This window comes from Centroberyx affinis, unplaced genomic scaffold (assembly GCF_046629955.1).
Source record: "Centroberyx affinis isolate AG114_WGS23_722 - 3 ecotype Tasmania unplaced genomic scaffold, CSIRO-AGI_Caff_v1 ptg003531l_1, whole genome shotgun sequence".
Classification (NCBI taxonomy): Eukaryota; Metazoa; Chordata; class Actinopteri; order Beryciformes; family Berycidae; genus Centroberyx; species Centroberyx affinis.
In genome coordinates this window covers 285,871-306,225 of record NW_027281475.1, presented here as the reverse complement: position 1 = coordinate 306,225, position 20,355 = coordinate 285,871, and the positions used below count along the sequence as shown (strand labels likewise).

The following is a 20,355-nucleotide window of genomic DNA, read 5'->3' as shown; positions in this document are numbered from 1 at the left end:
ACAGAGACGAGAGGAGGATCGAGGATGAGGAAACAGGCTTTCAATACTGAGAAATGTAAGAACACAGAGGCTCTGAAGGAGGAGAAACAACATCTGAACAAGAGGGTGCCAGAGAGACAGATGAACAGAGAGGGAGAGGCTGGACGAGTCAGCAAATGATGACTCAAACTGAGAAAACCAACTCTGTGTGGGGACATGTGGGGACATGAAAGAGGAAAAGGCAAAGAGTAAACAAGTAAAGGTTGCTAAAAGGAGAAAGACACAGACAGAGCAGGGAAGGCTTAAGATTCTAGCAGAATCATCCAGTGAGACTGACAATGAAAAGCTGCATACTTGAGAGGAATGAAAGGAAAAAGAGGATGAAAAACGTCGACAAATAATGAAAAAAATCGAAAAAGTAAACTTTCATAAAGACATGAGGGCAAATAAAATGAAGACAAGTAAGGAGAAAGATGACAGGATAATTACTGGGAAAGAGAGACAGACAGATGGCAGGAAAGCTGAGCACAGGGATGAGGACATGATGCAGTATCACCAGCGAAGAGCTGAGATGAATAGATTAGCAAAGGAGCACAGCATAAATGTTGACAAAGAAAACAGAAAACAAGGAGAAAAAAAGAGACAGAAGCAAGTTGAGACCAAGTATCTAGAGGAGCAAAACCAGGTGTGAAAATTGAGAAAGAACAACAGCGCTATGACAAAATACTAGGGGAGAAATGAGTAGAAGAACAGAGAGAAGTTGTGGAAAGTAGCAGAGAATGGAAAAGTAAATGGCCTTGCACACTGCGAGGAGGAGAGACAAAGACAGAAGAAAAAAATGAAAAAGACAATGAAAGAGGAGGAAAGGGCAGAGGAGAGAAAGTCAGAAGAGAAATGGAAGATGGAGGTTATGAAGCTACATGAGCAAAGAATACTGGAGAAAGAGAGGAGAAAAATGGAAGAAGAGCAACAGAGAAAGAAGAAAAGAATGAAAGAGGAGAGCAACAGACAGAGACAAGGAAAGGATGAAAGCACAAGACTCGAATAGAGACTAAGAGATAAGAAGAAGATACAAGAGGAGCAAATGAGGGAGCAGGAGAAACTACAAGAGCAAGAGAACTATAGACAAATAAAAAGAGTGGAAGAGGACAAATGTATCAAAGAGGAGAGAAAAAAGAGTGTGGAGGAAGAGAACTTCCCAACCAAAAATTGGATGAAGAAAGAAAGGACAAAAAGAAGCAAGAGGAGAGAATAAAAGAGAGAGTGAGCTCTGATTAGCAGCTTCTGTGGGGAGAATTAAAAGAGGCAGCAAGACCACAAGAGCAGCAGCAGCCTGAACATGAGTTACATGAGGAGGCACCAGAAAAAAAATCTGCTGGAGCAGCTGGAACTCCTTGCAGTTAACCGGATATGGGATGCAAAATGTGGCTGCTGTTCATCTGATGATTCTTCAGATGAAGACGAGAACAAGCAAAAGGGATGCTCACAAAAATCAAGAGCTGGTGTAAACCTAAGGTGAGACGACAAGGGTAAAAAAAATAGTGGAGGAAGTGAGTAAAAGAGAGGAGGAGAAAAAGACACAAAAAGGATGGAGGAGGAGAAATTAAATGCTGGTGGAGCAGAACCAAGGAGGCGAGGAAAGGATGGAAGAAGAAAGAAACAGAGTGTGGAGGAAGGAAATTTTAAACCCCACCAAAATATGGAGGAAGAAAAGCAGAAAGAAAAGGAACAGGACAGAATTAAGGAGAGACTGCAGGCTTTTGTGGAAACAATCATAAGAGGCAGCAAGACCACAAGAGCAGCAACAGCCTAAACATGAGGAGGAGAAATTAAAAAAAATAGTTTGCAGCAGCTGTAACTCCTTGCAGCTGCCAAACGGATATGGGACACAAAATATGTCTCCTGATCATCTGATGAGTCTTCAGATGGAGAGCCACAAAAAAGACAAAAAAAAGGGATGCTTGGGAAAATCAAGAGCTGGTTTAAAACTCACCAAAAACCTTAATTTTTTCCTTACATTTTTAGCAACCACCAGCATTGAGGCTTTTGGGCCCACTGACCCAGGCCTTGAACATTTGCCTGACATATGATTATGAGACTGAGGACTGATCAGCAAAGGGAAAAACAAAGGAGGCACCAGGACAACAAGCGCAGAGACAAGCTGAACATGAGGTAGATGAGAAGCAGCAAGAAAGGACCGCTGATCATGAACATGCCTGATTGGCTCCCAAACCTTTGCCTGTTATTAAGATGCATCACACATCAATTGTAAATAAAAACAAACTATGATTTGTTCTCCTCTGCACATTATCTGCCTGAATAGAGTTATAGTAGCTTGGATACAACACACACACACACACACACACAATTACACACTTCAGAATTGGGGTCAGAAGTGATCAGTATAAGTCAACACAGACGACGCTGCATCTCCAGTGAGATTTCTGTCTGGCGTCATGCTGCGAAGCTGGAGTCCCTAGTGAACCATAAGTTCTGTTTGACAAACGAAAAACATGGAATAATGTCACATTCATCCACCCAGAATCCTGTGGTCTCACTTACCACAACTATCAAGAATCACAATCCCCAATCCCCGTTGGGAGATATAAGCCAAGACCAGTGACGCTCAAATAGCTTGACCAAGGGACAATTTTTCCCACGGCGAAGGCGAGGGCATCACAAGGCAGATTCAGGTTAGGCAGTCAGTCAGTCAGTCAGGTAACGCTTAGTGAGATGTCGCTTCGTGAGATGGCCTCTAGAGGGCGTCTTTGACTAAGAGATGGCCTGTAGCCACATTGACTCCCACACACTGATAATGCCATATTGGATCTCATATATTGAGCCACACTCTTCACCATCAATTTGCAGACATCCACATCTTCTGCTGTCCTGCAAACCTTAACGGTAGGTAATGTTATTCAGTGGTAATTCTGTCTAAAACATTGGGGGGGACCAACTGAAGGTCAGGGGGCTGGGGGCCCTCCCCCAGAAAAATTTACTAATTTTAAATGCATTTCCTGCAATTCTACAGGCATCACTGTTGAGCTTTCTTGAATACAGTAAAAGATACTAAATCACCTTCACCAAAAAAGGAAAATGCTAAGTGACAAACTATTGGCCTAAGTTTTGAACACAATTAAAACAGTTTTTTAATACCATCCTTTTCTCTATTAGTTATATATTTTTTTTCTTTTACAGTGTAATGTGTCGACTTATCTTAACAATGGACTAAAGATCAACACAACCAACTATCCTATATGAAACGTGCATGATTGCACACATATTACATTCTCTTTTTTAAAGACCACTAGCTTTGTATTGTGGATCTGTAATGCTCCATTAACTTACATTTTCTACTAAGTCACATGAGAGAAAGCTAATGTAAAAGCACATTACAATATAATCCAGAAGATAATGAGAACCTGAGACTGATACAATTCAAATTATTCAACAGAATTTATTATTCCCACCCCACCCCGCAGGTACCATAACATTGTGTGTGTGTGTGTGTGTGTAGGTGTGTGTGTGTGTGTGATATAGGCCTAAATGTTGTCTAACAGCCTTGCAGCATAAACATGAATATGAGTGAATATGAATAGAGTTAAGCTGTCCAAGTAGTCAATTTTGTCCAACAATGTCTGATAGGAAATAACTGAAATATTTGTGTGAAGAATTCCTTCTAAATCTCCTTTTTCCTTTTTTTTTTTAAGTGACATCCAATTGCACATAAATTTTGACTTATTTTATATACATTAGTCTTGAAAAGTTTGACTTGTAAATGCATGCATCTAGCCTACTCCAAATAGAAATAAAGTTATACGTAATAGGCTAAATATAATTTCAAATAATACAAACTCATTTTTGGCATTCAATCAGCTTGGCCCGCTGTTTCTCCTCCACCAATCAGAACATGAAGACTTCGCTTCGCCATTCTAACCGATTATGACATCATTGGATGGAGCTGGACTCTGCTCTACTAATCAGAGCCCCCCCCCCCAATGTTTTAGACACAATTACACCACTGATATAAAAATCAAAATAATCTATTATCCCGAGTTATTCATTAAATCTTTTTGTGACCACCATGCTGTTATATATTAACAATTAAGCTGTCTAATACCTTTTTAACCAACATTTTCACACAGCTCTCAAACCTAGAACATTTAGTTTGGTAATTTTGTCTTTAATTATAGTTTAAAATAATGGAAAAAACAACATAAAGCTGCAGTACGAATAGCAGAGACTGGAGGTGAAATCAGAGTTGCCAATCATCCCTTATGATACAGAACTGTGTCGTAATTAAGAAAAAATGCTGTGTTCCTTAATAAATCAACATGGAACACAGTTTGTTCTGTATTTTTATTCCAGGGTGAAAAGAGAAAATGAGAAAAATGAGAAAGCTACATTTCACACCCTGTTTGCGCTGTTAACCAACAGGATAAGTAATGGAGAATGATGAGGACAAATAACATGTAAATGCCTCCTCATGTGTTGTTTTGTTGCACAGTGTGCTTTCTGTATGCCTCTGTAGGCCATATCAGCGTCACTAAGTGTGTATTTGTGCAAGTGAGTGTTCCAAATTCGTTTTTGCTATGTTGGTATGTTAATGGCGCAGGGTCTGTTATCCTGTTAACAAGTGGAAACATGGTGAACACACAGTGAGCATGCCATCCCCCACAAATGATGCAGGCACCCACTGGGCCAATCAGCAACAAGATGCCGCATCCCTCCAGGGTTCATTAAAATCAGACGAGTGGTGTAAAAGTTATGGTCTTTCAAAATTTGAAATATTGACATTTAATTATAGCGTAACAGGATTAGTATCAATCAACACTTTGAGCTCTTTCACAGGACCGAGACCCACATTTTCAAGCAATCTTGGTACAGTTATTTGGTGTGTACCCGTGTTCCCATGGCACTGTTCTCACCTGCCCAAAAGATATAAATCATATAAACCACTCCAAACAAACTTGGAGTGAATGTACCCTTAGTGACATCAGCACATGTACACGGGTGGGATGCGGTATTTCCCATTGGCAGTGAAAATAAATTTGATATCCTTTGGAATAAAGAGATCACAGACCAGCCAGGCTGGTAAACATGAGTGTGCTGTGTGTAGACTTCATGCTACATGCTTTCTGAAGTTAAAAATTTTCAAATAATTGCCTCTTGCTACCATTTTGAGACACCAACATACTAAGCTGCACAGTGCAGATTAAACGGTACATTTTCTAGTTCAGAACTGACAACATAAAACAATGACGATCATTTGGGTATAAAAAGTCAAACAGGAGAAAACCAAAACCAATACGCCCCTTTTTTTTTTTTACATGTTAATGAATTCACCGCTTCAAGCCATATTGGTCTGGTTTCTGGCTTTGAGAGAGAGATGGTCATGCTAACAAATATTGATTGGACTGTCCTAATATGAATTCTGAAATTCATTAGACTCTCTTTTAATAGTCTCATTTACCCCAACCATGTACTCCATACTGCCCTAGAGTGATTTAGTGAGTTGCAGCCTGATTCTCTTGAATTGTCTCTTTAATAGCATGACTTAAACAAATTAAAGCAAGTAGTAGCACTGTAACACTTTAAAGTATGGAGCCAAAACATCATAGAGTGTGTAGCTGTCCAACTACTTGTGGACCTCACTGTACCACTTACATTTTAGTAGTTGGAGTTAGTAGTAGGAGAGTGTGCTGCTGGCAGACTGAACACAGATAGCATTACCTCTTACACGAGGCTGCTAACTTGTCTCCATGGGTGGCCTTCTCAGATACCACACACACACAAACACACACGCACGCATGCGTGAGCACAGACACACACACAAACTAACCCACAAGCATACATGCACATGTGCACGTACAAACACTCAGCCATTGTTATCCCACTCTTGGAGGCTGTCGCTGTTTTCTGGTAATTGTTGTTAGCCTAAAATTTCACTTCACCGTTGGCGGACGAACTGCTGTCCCTCTTTCACTTGAATTATCGGAAAAATGCTAAACCAGAAGAGACAAGACTGGTGTTCGAATATTAAAAGGTACCATAAATGATTTAGAAACCAGGCGAGAGGTTTATGAACATACAATCATACTTTATATGTTACCTATCTAATCTGAAGAAGTTTTGTGATGACATGATAACTGGGAAAGCTAATGATATGAGATTGCTGCACCTCACTCTTGAGTCACACTTGTGGCTCTTAGTACTGCACTGAGACCAGGCTCAATGTGCATCCACAATAACCATCAACATCAACACCTCAGCTTTTTATTTTCAAAATGAATCATGAACCAGAATTATGCCTGCAGAAAACACCAAGTCGACTGGCTTCAATGAACTTACAATTAGACCTGCACAAAAGAAAAAGTAGAAATGTACTTTGCCCTCAGTCTTTAAATCCGTTTGCTTGAAAGTCCTTAATCTGCAAGCTCATTATTTGTGTCTTTCTTCATGTTAGCAAGTGTCTTTATTAGAATATTTCTTTTTCCACCAATGATGGAGAGGTACTTAAACAGACATTAAGGAGGAGTAAATGTCTGACTAAGTCATCTAAAACACCTGCTCAGTAGCAGTTTAACAACAAAACCCCAAATTACATTTATCATTACAACTTCTGGGGTCATATTCATAAAATATTAATGTCAGGTTAAGTTCACCACCTGTTTTGTCTCTCCCCGCCTTTCTTCTGCTCCCAAAGGAAACTTGCCTCATTTTTGGTCATTTCTCTACCCTCAAATTATCTGGCTGGGAAAATATGTTCCACTTTTCAACTGTGTGTGACATGTTCAAAAAAGACGAAAGAGGGAGAGCAAGGAAAAAAAGAGTGAAGAAAAGAAGCAGGTGTTAGGCAAGAGTGGTAGTTAGCATTTAATGCAAATAGGCCCCCAAGATTCTTAGAGCTGCGTCTACCACACACATACTGTAGCACACAGTGACAATCACAGTCCCAGTAAAAATGAGCATGGATAAGAAAAAGAAAAGCACACAGACACATGCACACATAGGCACACTTGCACACACAGGCACACCTAACAGAGACCCAGAAAGCCAGGGGAGGTTGTCAGACTCTTGTTTGACATTGTTAGATGGAGACAGCCCCGTCCATAAATCAGGGTTTTACAGCCTCTACGGTGCTCCTAAACCCCTGGCCTTCACCCTCTGGCCTCCTCTACCTGAACAGCGGTCCCAGGACCCCCAGTGACCTGCTCCCTACAAGCAACAGCATCCTCCCACAAACCAAAATCAACTGAGAGCACCAAGACCTGCACTCCATCAAACCTGCATGGTAGATCACTGTTTAACGACCGCCTTAGCACAGCATGCGTGTCTCTGTCTGAATACTTGAAGCTTTGGTCAGTGGTAGTTGGCGGCATGAAATCTAGCATGAGGTGTGCTTAAAATTGGGGAATTGACTGTTTATATTAACGCAGGCTAGCCCCACCTCGTCTCTCACCTTGTTTGTACAACAAACTATCAATTAACCTTTTTGCGTGATTCCTATCTGTGGCTTTTTCAACCGTGGCCCGAAGGCAACCCAGCCTTCCTAATCCTGCAATGTAGACAGACTATAAACCTTATCTGTTTAACAGCCCCCTGTAAAGCATTAGACTTCCTTTCTATTTTGTTGTATGTCGTTAGATGCATTTATCCTCAGGGAATAGTGATGAGAGGGAAGTGAATTATCTAATAGGAAGGATATTGTGGAATTCAAGGGTAGACCATTTACTAGTCCTACTTGATTGAGACTGACAACTTTCCAAAGGTCATCTTCAACAGTTGCTTCTCAAACTAGATCTTCCATACAGTATGATGTATCCCTGAAAAAGTTAGCCAGTGCTGCTGCTCACCGAGATGCCTTTGCAGATCTTCTTGTACGAGAGTCGACAGTGATCTGGAGTGAGGTGGAAAGAATACATCTCTTTTTCTCCTCTGCTTCCTCCTCCTTCTTCACCTCCTGTCAGGGCTTGATGAAGATCCTCGACATATCTCTCCCTTTCGACTCCCATGTCATTTGTTTCCCTTGTCACCTCATCTTCTGAAACTGGACACAAAGGTATTGGTTAAACATCTTGTTTTCTTTGAAAGATTGTTTTGGCATTGTTGCCTTATTTGAAAATGAAGAATAGAGAGAAACAGCAAAGAAGGGAGAGATAGGGGGATGGCATGCAACAAAGCCGAACCCAGGACGGTAGGGTACATGTGCCCCAACCAACTGAGCCACTAGGACACCCAGTTAAACATCTCTTGCAGCCAAAATCCATTTGACAGTAGGTTGCGTAGCAAAAACATAAACATGAACTATGCAGTAATGCATGAATGCATGTGAAAGGAGATTTGAAGGGAAGCATGCAGAGAAACCGAGCAGAATGTCATCAGCTGTTGCACAGCTGCTCACATAGGGTCGAGGGTCCCAATTAACACATCAAACAGAAACACAGAAGACCCAGAAGGCCATACACAGCCCGCACATATCTGTCACAACCCCATCTCTGCCTGTCAGCTCTGCAGATGGACAGCAATAGAAAAACTAGGGAGCAGTTATGTTCCAGGTGTCCTTCCAGGGCAAGCATACTCATGTGCATATGCAACCACACACACACATGCACACACACACACACACACTCAGTTGCACATACAAAGACAAGCCTTGTAAGGCTTAATCCACTTTGTACACCTGTAAGCTGCAGCACAGGAGTGAAGAAGGATGATGAAACAAGGTCATCGCTGTCCCTCTGGGTAAAGGACCGATAGTTACAGTATAATGAGTTGGGGTTCGTCCAGGTGCCTGCACAGTGTGCACAGCCTGATGACTGGCAGGCCTGGTGACAACCCAGGCTAGTCAACAGTGAATGATGTGAGGCTCTGTAGCACACATAAGCCTAGAATTGTGGATAGAATTGCGACAAACATGGTCTTCAAAATGCTTACAGATTTATAAATGTTTAGAATTTCCTTTTATGATTGGGACAATACCCGCATAATGACAGAACTGTGCATGTGTGTGTGTGTGTGTGTGAGTGTTTGTGCGCATATCTGTGGCCCCTACCTTCTCCTATCCAGGCTGAGCTGCCATCGCTGAGAGCTAGTGTGAACCCAGCACCCAGGTCTCTGGCCCAATCCACTCGCAAGAAGTAGGGTGTACCTGGGTCAGAGGTCAGAGTGATCTGGCGGACTGAACCACTCATCTCTCTCCTATGATCTGCAGAGAAGCAAAGACAGGGCCTCAAAGACTCTCAGAGGTGGCAATATGCTGTGTGTGTTTGACCTCATACAGTGACAAGATCTTGGCTGTGCTAAAATGACCTTTTGTACAACTTTTCGCCCATTTCACACATTATGTGTTCAAGATATTTTGTGGGCAGATTGTCAGTATTTGGTGGGGCCTGTTTCCAAAAGAAGGGCCTCCAATGGCCAACATCTTGACTTTTGGTGTTGAAAGAAAATGTTAATCTTGCGTAGCAGTTGCATCAAGGTGCCTCATTGTTTTATTGCTTAGATTTGGTAATAAAAATCCTCATGGGTGTGTGTGTATCTTGAATGGGGGTCTCTATGACTCAGTAGAACCACAGGCTCCTTGACCACCAGCAAGGTAATTACATGCTGTTCAAGCAAAGTAGAAAAATCTCAATCTGTCATCTCATTTCAGTGATTGTGTAAATTTAGTAAAAGATATATATGAAAGATGTTCTTACAATTAGAAAGGCCAATTTAATCGTGCACAAGATTGAGATAAACCATTATTTGCCAATACTACACTGATGTCAGAGTGTATTGGCCAATCTAATCCATTACCATGCATACTGTGGATACCAGATGCTAATGTCACCATGCCCTTGGGGTTCTGTCTCTAGGCTAACTGACTCACTGCTGCAGTTAAAGTCCAGTCCAATGCCAGAAGAGAATTACAGTTAACAGGTCAATTACACAGATGTCTATCTAAGGATTACAAGATGATCCCTGAAGTTGTGCCTAAAATGTCACTTCGGTTTACTGGCTATACATTTTTGTGTTCCTCTCAAAGAGCTTGAGAAAGTTTTACTTGATTACGGATGTCCAGGCCAGAACATGTGATTACTGTTTCCACGTGAAGTGAGAGGTGAGTTGGACATCTTCCCTGCTTAAATACAGGGCAAAGTGTGTGTGGGGATGGAGGGAAAAGGACAGCTAAATTGGCAGTTGGCCAATTTGGACATGTTGGAAAAAATGAAAATGAGCCCCTTTGGAGAGTGTACCATAAGTTATGACGTGACCGCACGTTTTTTGGGGGGTTTTTTTGTTTCTCCCTCCAAATAGGCGGACAGAGCATGTGGTCAAGGTGATTCGAAATGAGAGATGCAGCTGAGGCCTGACACACAGACATACCCATACACCCAAACTCCTACACACATACACACACATACAAGTCCATGCACACGCATACACACAGAGCCTAGCAGTAGATTAAAGTTGACCCTTTGTGCTCCAAGAAGGGTGAAGGGTGTGGCTGGAGCGAGGGGCCGAGCAAGAAGAGGGAGCTGAAGGGTTCAACTTTAACCTCATAAAGTGAGCCCAGCTACTCATTAGTTACTGTAACAGCTGCTCTGCTGGGACGATGACCCTGTGGTAATGACAGAAGGACACTCCAATTAAATAAACAGCACTGTGTCTGTCAGGAATGGAGCAGCACGCAGGACCTTCAAAGCCAATTCTGGAATCTTCCTGTTAGCTTCTGTCTGATTCCTCGATTTACAGACACAATCCTTGGATCCCTAAATCAACACGCAAAGCTCCACCTCCACCCTTCACACACAGAACTTAAGCCATTATTCTCTTCTCTTGCACTCTCTGCAATTTTGTGCTCTACTGTGCTCTATTTCTTCAGTTTGGTCACACATGAAAACAGCTAGACATACTCTATATGTTCACTGGTGCAGAAGAGAAGAGAGCCTCTAATTATCTATCATTTGACTTCAATGAAGAGTTCATACAGAGTAGAATAGGTAAGGAAGTTAACTCTCTTTAATGGGTCCCGACCGTTAAGCCAGTCCTTTCACTGTCCTTTCACTGCACTTTCCCCTCATGCTTTCTCCAATATATTGATTATAGTTTCAAGTTGAATTAGTAGCTCTCTTTGGCTAGTCCACTCTTGTCATAACCAATAAGGAATTATTCCAATGTCGGCCTAAACAGCAGCAGGCTGTTCCAAGCCATTTCAAAAGCAGAAACAATTCATATTTGGCAAATAGCTATTAGAATAACTCACATTGCACTACAACAAGGCCTAAAGGTTAAAACCTCTGTCTGAACACCACTACAAGTGAAGTTATCTAGAGTGTTCAAAACTGGTTGACAACATGATCATGTCAGAGATAGATATTTCAAAAAGTGTGACCTAACTTTGATGTATGTCTCAACAGAAAGACAAGGTTTGAGTAGACAAATAGAACTTAACCATAAACGATTTGAGTGCTGATACTTTTGGTGGTTGGCTTGCAGGGGAGCTTGTGATGTAGTAGTAATGGGTCAGGGTCAAGCTCCAGTCATGACAACGCAAGATGTAAGGCTACCTTTCATCACCAGCAGACGCTAGCTTTCCTAAACTCCATATAGCTGAAAAGATTTCTTGTCGCCTTAGGGGAGCTAAAGCATTTGAGGTTGGAATGAGAGATGCAAAGTGGAACAAGTTGCAAACATTTATCAAACATCACTGGCATTGGTTTTCCTCAATGGATTACACAGTCAAAGCTTTTTGATGGATTCCACGTGCATACTAAAAAATGCACTGCATATGCCTGCTGCGACTTTCCTGATGGAAACCAAATCAATCCCAATCCGTTTCCACTTGAAAAGCTCTATTTGCACCCCCAAACACACATTTTTTTGTCATTTTGCTCCAGAATAGACTTATGTTGGTTTCAGGTTAGCAGTCAAAAAGAACCCTGAAGTGCCTGATGTGTAGTTTTTACACTACATGAATATCACATTTTTCAAACATTAAAGACAATATTCATTTCAACAAGAGGGAAATTATTTTGTCAAAAGCAAAACATATTTTGCTAACGTGTGAGGCTTGACCTCTTGACCTGAGCTATTCTCTGTGAACATATTGGTCTACCGACAACCTCACACTCACCCTGGATACAACTGAGCAGTAACAGGTCATTTTCAAGTGTCTCTAATATCCACATAGGATGAGTTATAGTTGTGAGAACCTGGCTGAATCGATAAACGAGCTCAGTCACAAATTCAAGGTGCTCCTTCTCGGAGATTAGTGGTTCCCTAATAATACAGAGACCCTAGCACAATACAGCCATTGACAGCCAAACACCAGTGGTGTAATTACCCTAACTTGCATTCCCAACATGCTCTGCACTTTGCAAAACTCATGATTTGTTCAAGGGTGGAAACATCAGAGAAAGCTGGTGAGCAGAGCCGCTTCAGTAGTTATAGGACTTTCCCTCCAATCAAAACTCGCCTTGCTTGAGGAAAGTTTTGCTCATGGCATGAAAATGTCAATGTTACTTTTTTATTATAATAAGTGCTGTTTGGTGGATGATATGTTGAATTTACCAGTGGAACCTAACAATTGTTTTAAGCCATGTTTTAAAACATATGCATGTTTGCTCATAAGCAAGGCAACATTAAACTGCCAGATTTTGGCGTGGGGTTTGACCTGATGTTCACTCCATACAGAGAAAGCCAGCATTATACATCAAACCCTGATCTCACATATAAACAACTAAAATAGTCAGTCAGTTACTGAAGCCTAAATTGGTCAGTGCAATATAAAACTAATTAGCCTACATCATGACGAAGACAAGTCTGTTGAAAGTTGACACACTCATCTGCTTCTCTAAGAAACCAGTGTCTCCATTCCAAAGACTCAAAGCCACTTTTTTCACTGACAGCATGGTTCCATCCGCACTCTTGCTGTAAAATATGCAAAAGATAATTTATGTGTGGTTTACAATCCGAAAGTCTTCTTACATTAATGGCACTCTAGGAGTGTCTGGGATGGAGGGGTCGAGGGATTTATGAAACATGGTTTAAATGCAATCAAGATGCTGTCGTTGCATGGGTGAAGGGAGGGGACCCCATTGTGAAAACTTAGTGAGAAAAGTGGACCACAAACATTTAAGTCCAACGTCAGCAGGAAAGAAAAGGCTCCATCATTGCCAATACACTTTAAATTATACAGTATGATACAGATGCTCACTTTCCTTTACCTCCCACATGGCCTTTTTACAGATGTTTAGTGAACTGTCACTACATGTATCCTCAGTTACAGCTAACGAATTGCATACAATATGATTTCAATATTAATACTGTAACGACCATATACCAACTTCCGGGTTTCACAGGTTACTAATTTGCCACAGTCGGCGAGGTTTCTGCCTAAACTCGTCTACCTCTGCACAGTACAGTACAGTAAAGGTAATATTCATTCAATGGCTGAAGGCGCCATGTGTCGCAGACGTGCTGCATTGGATCTCCACGACATGTGTATTACTATGTTTTTGTTTTAGGTGTCTCTTTGATTAAATTCACTACATTTCAGTCCTAGGTAAAACCTTAATAAACCCTATTCTGCAGAATTGTGGGTAATAACTTACGTACATGCTAACTACTGCGTTGTCCACTCGATGTGTTTGGTATATGAAACTGAAACCATTGTTGCACTCTGTCTTCTTATCTGCTGACAGCTGCATATCAAGTTTCAACTCTTGTTTTCTCAGCCAATCAGCAAACGAAGTGCGGAGACGTGCGTGGGTACGCTACGTTACGTTACGTAAGTTCCAGGGAGGAGGAAGTGTGATGTGGCTTTGAGTAACAACAAAAATGGTAAGGTTGTTTTTACTGATTAATCGGTCAAACTCTTGTACACCAGTTCCTTAGCGTTAGAGCTGCATCATTTTTTTGTCTAAAATGTGTCTGCATGACACTGTCTCAATAGCTAATGTGTATATTTCGTGGGAAGTAGTACGGCAGCTAATGCTAACCTAACGTTAGCTAACTGCTAACTTTGGCCAATTAATCAAATTACTTTAGCATTATTTGCAACGTTTTTCGATAATCATAGATACTTTTAAGTTGCAGTGTTATTCGCTTGATAACGAAGGCGATCGCTTTACTAACAAATCGGTGCTACTTACGCGAGGAAGAAACATCGCGATCGCCCTGTTTTGAGTTGCTGTGCCACGTAGCTACACCACAGTTTGTAGCAAGCATGCATTTGTGTGTAACGTTATGTGAGTAGGCTACACAGTATTAAAGGATTATTAATTGCAAGCTTGAGATGACTTGAATATCTGAAGCTAAAGTTCGTAAGTGCCAGTGTGTTGTAGGTAGTTATTCTCTGAAGACCCTGCTCAAATAGAGATAATCTGATGTCCGATCAGCACTCTTGTCTTCGCTTATTTTATGTTACAGTGTGTTTGGTCTACGTGTGTAGTGTAGTGTGTGTGCGTACGTGCGTCCATATTTTGATTACGTGACTTGAGGGTGTCATTGTACCCCTAGCTGAGATTGTTCACTGTCTTGTTGTCGTTGCAGTACCTGAATGAACAGCTGGTACAACAGCTTGAAACAAGCTAGACATTCCTAGTGGGAGATACAAGTAGTCCAATCATTAGGGATCATTTTAGAGGGATCACTGAGTCCAATTGTTATTGTTTTGATGACTCTTACTACTTGTAACTTGCACTGGGATCATCTAAACAGTATAAAAATATTCGATTCTGTACTAAATGTATCACTCTCTTGTCTTTCACTCATCTTGCAGTCGGCCATTTTCAACTTCCAGTCACTGCTAACGGTGATTCTCCTGCTGATCTGTACCTGTGCCTACATCAGAGCTATGGCTCCCAGCCTGCTAGACAAGAACAAGACTGGGTATGATCATATACAGTACATAGATAAGACACATTACAATATGGCTACCATACAAATCTCGTCACTATACATGTCACGGTTTCTTTCTCTCTTTGTATGGGAGACAATGTCACGTCAAACTGCATAATTAAATCTGGCAGTTCAGTGTTGCTTAACTCACCCACCCTTCAATTCAATGTACAGCCGAGCCACCAAGCAGCACTAATTTTAATATTTGTTTTAATAACCTTAATAAGCTGTGTGAATCTGTTAAAAGTTTACATTTAATTGAAACTAATCCTAAAGATTCTATAAGGTATGTATGCTTGCCAAATGAGCAAGGCAATATTAAACTGCCATACTTTTGGAATGCGGTCTGATGGGTCCCACATAGAGATATAACTCCCATCTCTCCCATAGAATAGCCTGACTAAGATAGAAGCAACTAAAATGAAGAGATGACTTTGAAACAGAGTCCCAGCTGAAGTTGAATAAGGTTACTGAGTTTTATCTTCAGGTGGAATAAATTTAGTGGAAAAAGATCACATCTTAATCTTATGGTCCTGGACATTATAGTCCATGTTTGTGAACATAAGTAAGTATACCTAGTACCTACAGACTTGAAAGTTAGGATTCCAAACAGATATTAGTACAGCATCCATTGACAATGATATGGCTAAACAGACTTTGTTGACACGTGAAACGGGTTTACACTCAAATGAGCTGTATTTCATAATAGTGCCATGAATTCTACTCAATATCACTGGGTCCAATCACAGTCACCTTTTCCGACTTTGCCAGTTAAAAGCTTTACTTTCATCTGCCATCACAGATTAGGGAAATGTCTTTTTTCTCTCTATGGGAGAAAAGTCAGTATTCACCAATACAAACTGAACTGTAATAGAGATGTTGGTTTTGTTGCATGTGTGAATGCTGAGATTCAGTGGCGTTATAGCTTTAGTCTTATTGAGCCAAGTGACTCTTTCCAAGGCGTCTCTTGACATGTCCCCCTGTAACAGACTCGTCAATTTAGCATCTTAGGCTTATTATTTCAACTAATACGGAACTCTTCATTGAGGCTAGTAAAGTAGCAGCAGGCCTATGTTTTCATCATCATTGGGTCATTATTTTTCTTGGATGTACAAGCTCCATGATTCACCTCTAATAAGTCTGAGGCAACCCAAGAACACACACACACACACACCCCTTTTGAGTGAGGAGGGACGTCCTCCTCAGACAAACACACTGCGAGTGGCAGATGGGATGATTTCATATTTTTCCCTGTTGATTGATTTGTTGACTAAGACATGAACCAATATTTTTGTTGTTTTGGTGCCACATATAATACAAATAATTCTGGTGTGGTAGGGTTAAGCCTAGAGTCTGTTTAATTGGCAAACAGATTCAAAGCTTGTATCTTTTGTACTTAAAAACATAATTATGTACATAATAAAGTTCAGCTAAGCCTAGACTAAATAATGAGGGAAAATCTAGTATTTAGGCCAAGCTTATCCTGTCTGGACACAAAAAGTTTGGAATGGAATGCTGACACCCTCTGGTCAGTTTGAAAGTTAAGACATTGGCTTTCATATATATGCAGTTACACTCGCATACTCACACACACACACACACACACACACACACACACACACACACACACACACACACACACACACACACACACAAACACATCAGAAAAGCAGCGCCCTGGAATGCCTTCAGCTGTCAGGAGAGATAATAAGGATTCCACAGTCCTTACATGGAGATGGATGTGTGATAGCTGCCTGGGTCGTATAGGCAGGTGATCGCAGTCTGTTGTAAAGTTGTGCCAGAGGCGCAGCACTCACCTTCCACTTGGGCAGCTCAACACAGCACACAACTTTTAACCTAGAATAGCCCATCACACTGCTAGGCCTCCTACATCAGGAGGGTGATTTCTGCCTTTGTTTTGATTTAATGCAAGCAACGGGCAGTTTAATTTTACACACTGGGATATGTAAACAAAGGTGAAAACGAGGAGTACATGTGAAAAGCCTGTTTGTGTTTGTAATTTTGTTGTTCTCTGTCTTTTAGGCTTCTAGGGATCTTCTGGAAATGTGCCAGAATAGGTAAGCCACGCTTGTTAATTATGTATTTATTTACTTTTTTGGTGAGTTTTGATAAAATGTCACCACAGCTGTGATTTGACAGATGTAGTCTTGAATTTCACTTGATGCCTCTGTCTAATTCAGGTGAGCGGAAGAGTCCCTGGGTGGCCTGCTGCTGTATCATCATGGCTTTTAGTATACTCTTCGTACAGTAGCAGTCCAAAGAAAAACGCAAATGGAACGATTGGATGATGAACAGACAACAAAGCATGGACAATATGATCCTAGAAGCACAACAGAAGCTCCAGCGGTTGTCACTTAGATAATGTAAAAAGGGGAGACCCATCGCCACTCACCATAGCCATGGAGAGAGAAGATGTGTCTGCGTGGGAGGAGGGGTGAGCAGATAGCCCCAGAGTGTGTCTAGATTCCTCCAGGGACTTCAAGGTCTGTCCGTGTGTGTGTGTAAGCTGATGTGGAATGTTTACTACAGATGTGTGTGTGGGGCCAATGCTTCCTCTGTTATCTGCCATTTAGTTTAAATCTGTAAGGAAGACATTCACTTTGTGTCATCACTTGAGGGATCAAATGCTCTGGAGTTTGTCCAAACATTTCAAACTGTTGCTAAAAAAAAACAGACTTTCTCAATTAAACCTGTTGTTTCATTTGTATTTATCTGTTGGAAATTCCCCAGAGAAAGGACCTTCACAATTAAATGTCACCTGACTGACAAGGAAGCTTATGTTTGTAAACTGAATTGTAATGAGGTGTGATTGCAAATGATCTTAGCAGCCTCTGCATAACCCGCACCCTGTTGTTATATTTAGCAATGATTGTCACAGTACACAGTAAACAAAAATGGTATCAACCCTTCAGGTGTCTAATTGTCTTACATACTTGCCTCAAAGAGCTTGGCGCTATTTATTAAAGAACCTTTTTTGGAAATCCAGTTTGAGAAGGTTGATTTTGTCATTTAAACTTTAGCCTTTTGATTACTGGTTTGCTCCTGTTGGCACCTGGTTTATTCTGTTGTGATAATACTGCACTGTAAGATAAAGTGTCATTTATAATGGTTTCAAACAGGCAAAATACATATTGATCATAACCTGTAAACCTCTTTGTCAATCTTTTTCTTCAAGGACTCTTTTTCACACATAAGTATGGGATTTGCAACAACTTCAAAAACACTTGTACGCTGGAAGTGGAGAGAGTGAAACCTCTTTAAAATACAAAAAATATTCATTTATAATATTAAAGTAAATCACAGGATGTCATAGTAAAATGAAACTACTTCTCAGAGGGGAAACCTCCTCTTTGACAGCTGCTGCACCAGGCAGGTCATATCTCAAGTCCTTAGGATTCTTTCCGGAGAGAGATGGACAGTGAAGAGTTTGCGACGACCTCGTCAATAACCTCGCAGTCAACACTCATCTTCACAGAGTTTTACTGTAAAGGAACTGTCAGCTGACCGTGCCACACAGCGTGACATTACTAGCTATCTGCCCCTTCTAAGACAATAGTGCTGCTGTCTGGTGTTCAGTCCCAGACAGCTTTCTGTACCAGAATTATAAGCAGAGTTAGAATTGGAAGCAGGGTTCAGCAGTCATACAGTCAAAACCTGGACAGTCATACAGTCAAAATGGAATTTTACAATTGTGCTTTAAAGTACCGGAAAGTTTAGGAAACTGAAAAAATTATGGAAGCATATGCATCATTTCCTTTTCAGATATTTCAACTTTTACGGCTGGGAAGTCTAGGTATCCTTGGGGGGAGTAATGGCCCAATTCCACATTATATGGCAACATTATTCCAAGTATTACATTATCAAGCTTCAGTTGGTTAATCCATACGTGAGAGCTGCACAGTTCAAGCAAGTTTTCAATCAAGCATAGCATCTGATTTTAATTTTAAAGGCATATCCCCATGCCATAAGTTGTCAGCCACAAATATTGGCTGTCCCATTTGAGCACATCCTAACAAATACTGACACATATTGATCAGGGGAAATCTTACCATTCCATCATGGCTTTGTCTGGAGAAATCATTGAATTTAATTTGCAAAATGTAAAGGTAACCTACAGTAAAGTAAAAGCTATCATCCAAAATTATGGCAAATTAAGAGAGTCCACCATCTGCTTAGACAAAACTTCTAAAGTATCCCACACATTTCCTTCACCTCTGATACTCTAATCACCGATGACTGCTCAGATCCTAACACCCCCACATCAGCCCTTGTTAGGGAACGTGGATCCCATATTAGTGTGCATCCGTTTTGGCGCGCCCCGGTTAAGATAAAGCATCAAGCGCAGCCTGCCGGTAATGCAGTGATTATCAGGCAGTGACGCAGACACAGGAGACACAGAGGAGCAGGAGGCTCTCAGTCATCTGCTTCTATCTTGAGGAGGACAGATACTGCCGGACCAGAGGGACAACACTGGCTCACCGAACCACGCTAATGTCTTGGGTGATGATGAAGGGGGACTGATAGGGAAGACCTGAGGTCACGTTTTGTGTTTCGTCCAGCTGATGATAGCAGTGCCATTACGTGCGGCAGAGATCATGATCCTTCAGGTTATTCACATGAAATTAACACATTTATTAATCCTTAATGCAATGATAAAACATTAAATTCTATGGCGTATTGGGAAAATAATCAGAAGGCTTGGCAGCTGTCAACTCCAGGGCCTGACTGAAGGGAGATGTACTCTACCTTTTCAAACTTCTGAAGGTTTGGGGGGTTTTTTTAAACTTTTTTTTTGATAGATTTTATGATTCATCTTAATCTCCCTAAAGACTTGGGCACAGTTACTGAACAATGACAATGAAGAATATCTGGCAGAGACTTGAGAGCTGGACGCCTAGAACAACATTTGGACCATTCTCATTGTTTGTAAAGTGACTTATTCTGGTCTCTCCTGATTCCTAGTAATGTATTTACTACAAAATTTACCCAAGCTGATGCCAAGTGGCTAAGGACATGAGAAAATAGACCTTTTCCTGTTCAGTGTTTCAGAATTGTGTTTTACAAGTCATCTGTTGAGCATCATTAGCTTCACCTTCACGGTTTCTCTCTATTTCACTCCCGGCTCCCCCAACTCCCAGCTATATTGGCAACAAAAAAAGCCCAAATTGTCTACACTATACGGAGTGTAAGGAAAACTAATCTATCTTTACGGACAGTTAAAGCTGTATCTACAGCCACACTTTCACCCCTTGTTACAGTGGCATCATGGAAAACAAAGCTCAGCCTGTCACTGCTTGGCAAAGTCTGGTTTTCAAGACTGTCAATGATCACTTACAGAATAAAACTACAGTACATTACTAAACTATGTCAACAATGAGATAAAGGTATTAATTTCCATAATCTTTTGCTATATCAATACATTTTAATTGCACAACTAACGTTTTAAGACATTGAAAACCAGGACCA

At 41.0% G+C, this 20,355-nt stretch overlaps 2 protein-coding genes across 7 annotated transcripts in view; one reads left to right on the top strand and one right to left on the bottom strand.

Moving 5' to 3' along the window:
- The window catches only part of LOC139661459 (DNA repair protein XRCC4-like), a 39,803-nt gene extending 25,661 nt beyond the window's left edge, over positions 1 to 14,142 (bottom strand). For 2 of the 6 annotated variants that reach the window (XM_071539890.1, XM_071539893.1), the window contains exons 1-3: positions 13,585 to 13,655; positions 9,035 to 9,187; positions 7,836 to 8,029 (exon numbers count right to left, since the gene is read on the bottom strand). In XM_071539890.1, the coding sequence (XP_071395991.1) occupies positions 7,836 to 8,029; positions 9,035 to 9,173 (333 nt within the window). In that variant the 5' untranslated portion in view covers positions 9,174 to 9,187; positions 13,585 to 13,655. Of the gene's footprint in view, positions 1 to 7,835; positions 8,030 to 9,034; positions 9,188 to 13,193; positions 13,233 to 13,580; positions 13,660 to 14,120 lie in introns of those variants that run through there. The other 4 variants (XM_071539892.1, XM_071539891.1, XM_071539894.1 and 1 more) reach the window with 4 other exon arrangements.
- On the top strand, positions 13,726 to 18,023 carry tmem167a (transmembrane protein 167A). Its single transcript, XM_071539897.1, has 4 exons — positions 13,726 to 13,809; positions 14,750 to 14,859; positions 16,912 to 16,946; positions 17,070 to 18,023. Exons 1-4 carry the CDS (start codon positions 13,807 to 13,809, stop codon positions 17,138 to 17,140), a joined length of 219 nt encoding a protein of 72 aa, XP_071395998.1. The 5' UTR covers positions 13,726 to 13,806; the 3' UTR covers positions 17,141 to 18,023.
- Positions 18,024 to 20,355: the final 2,332 nt, after the last annotated feature.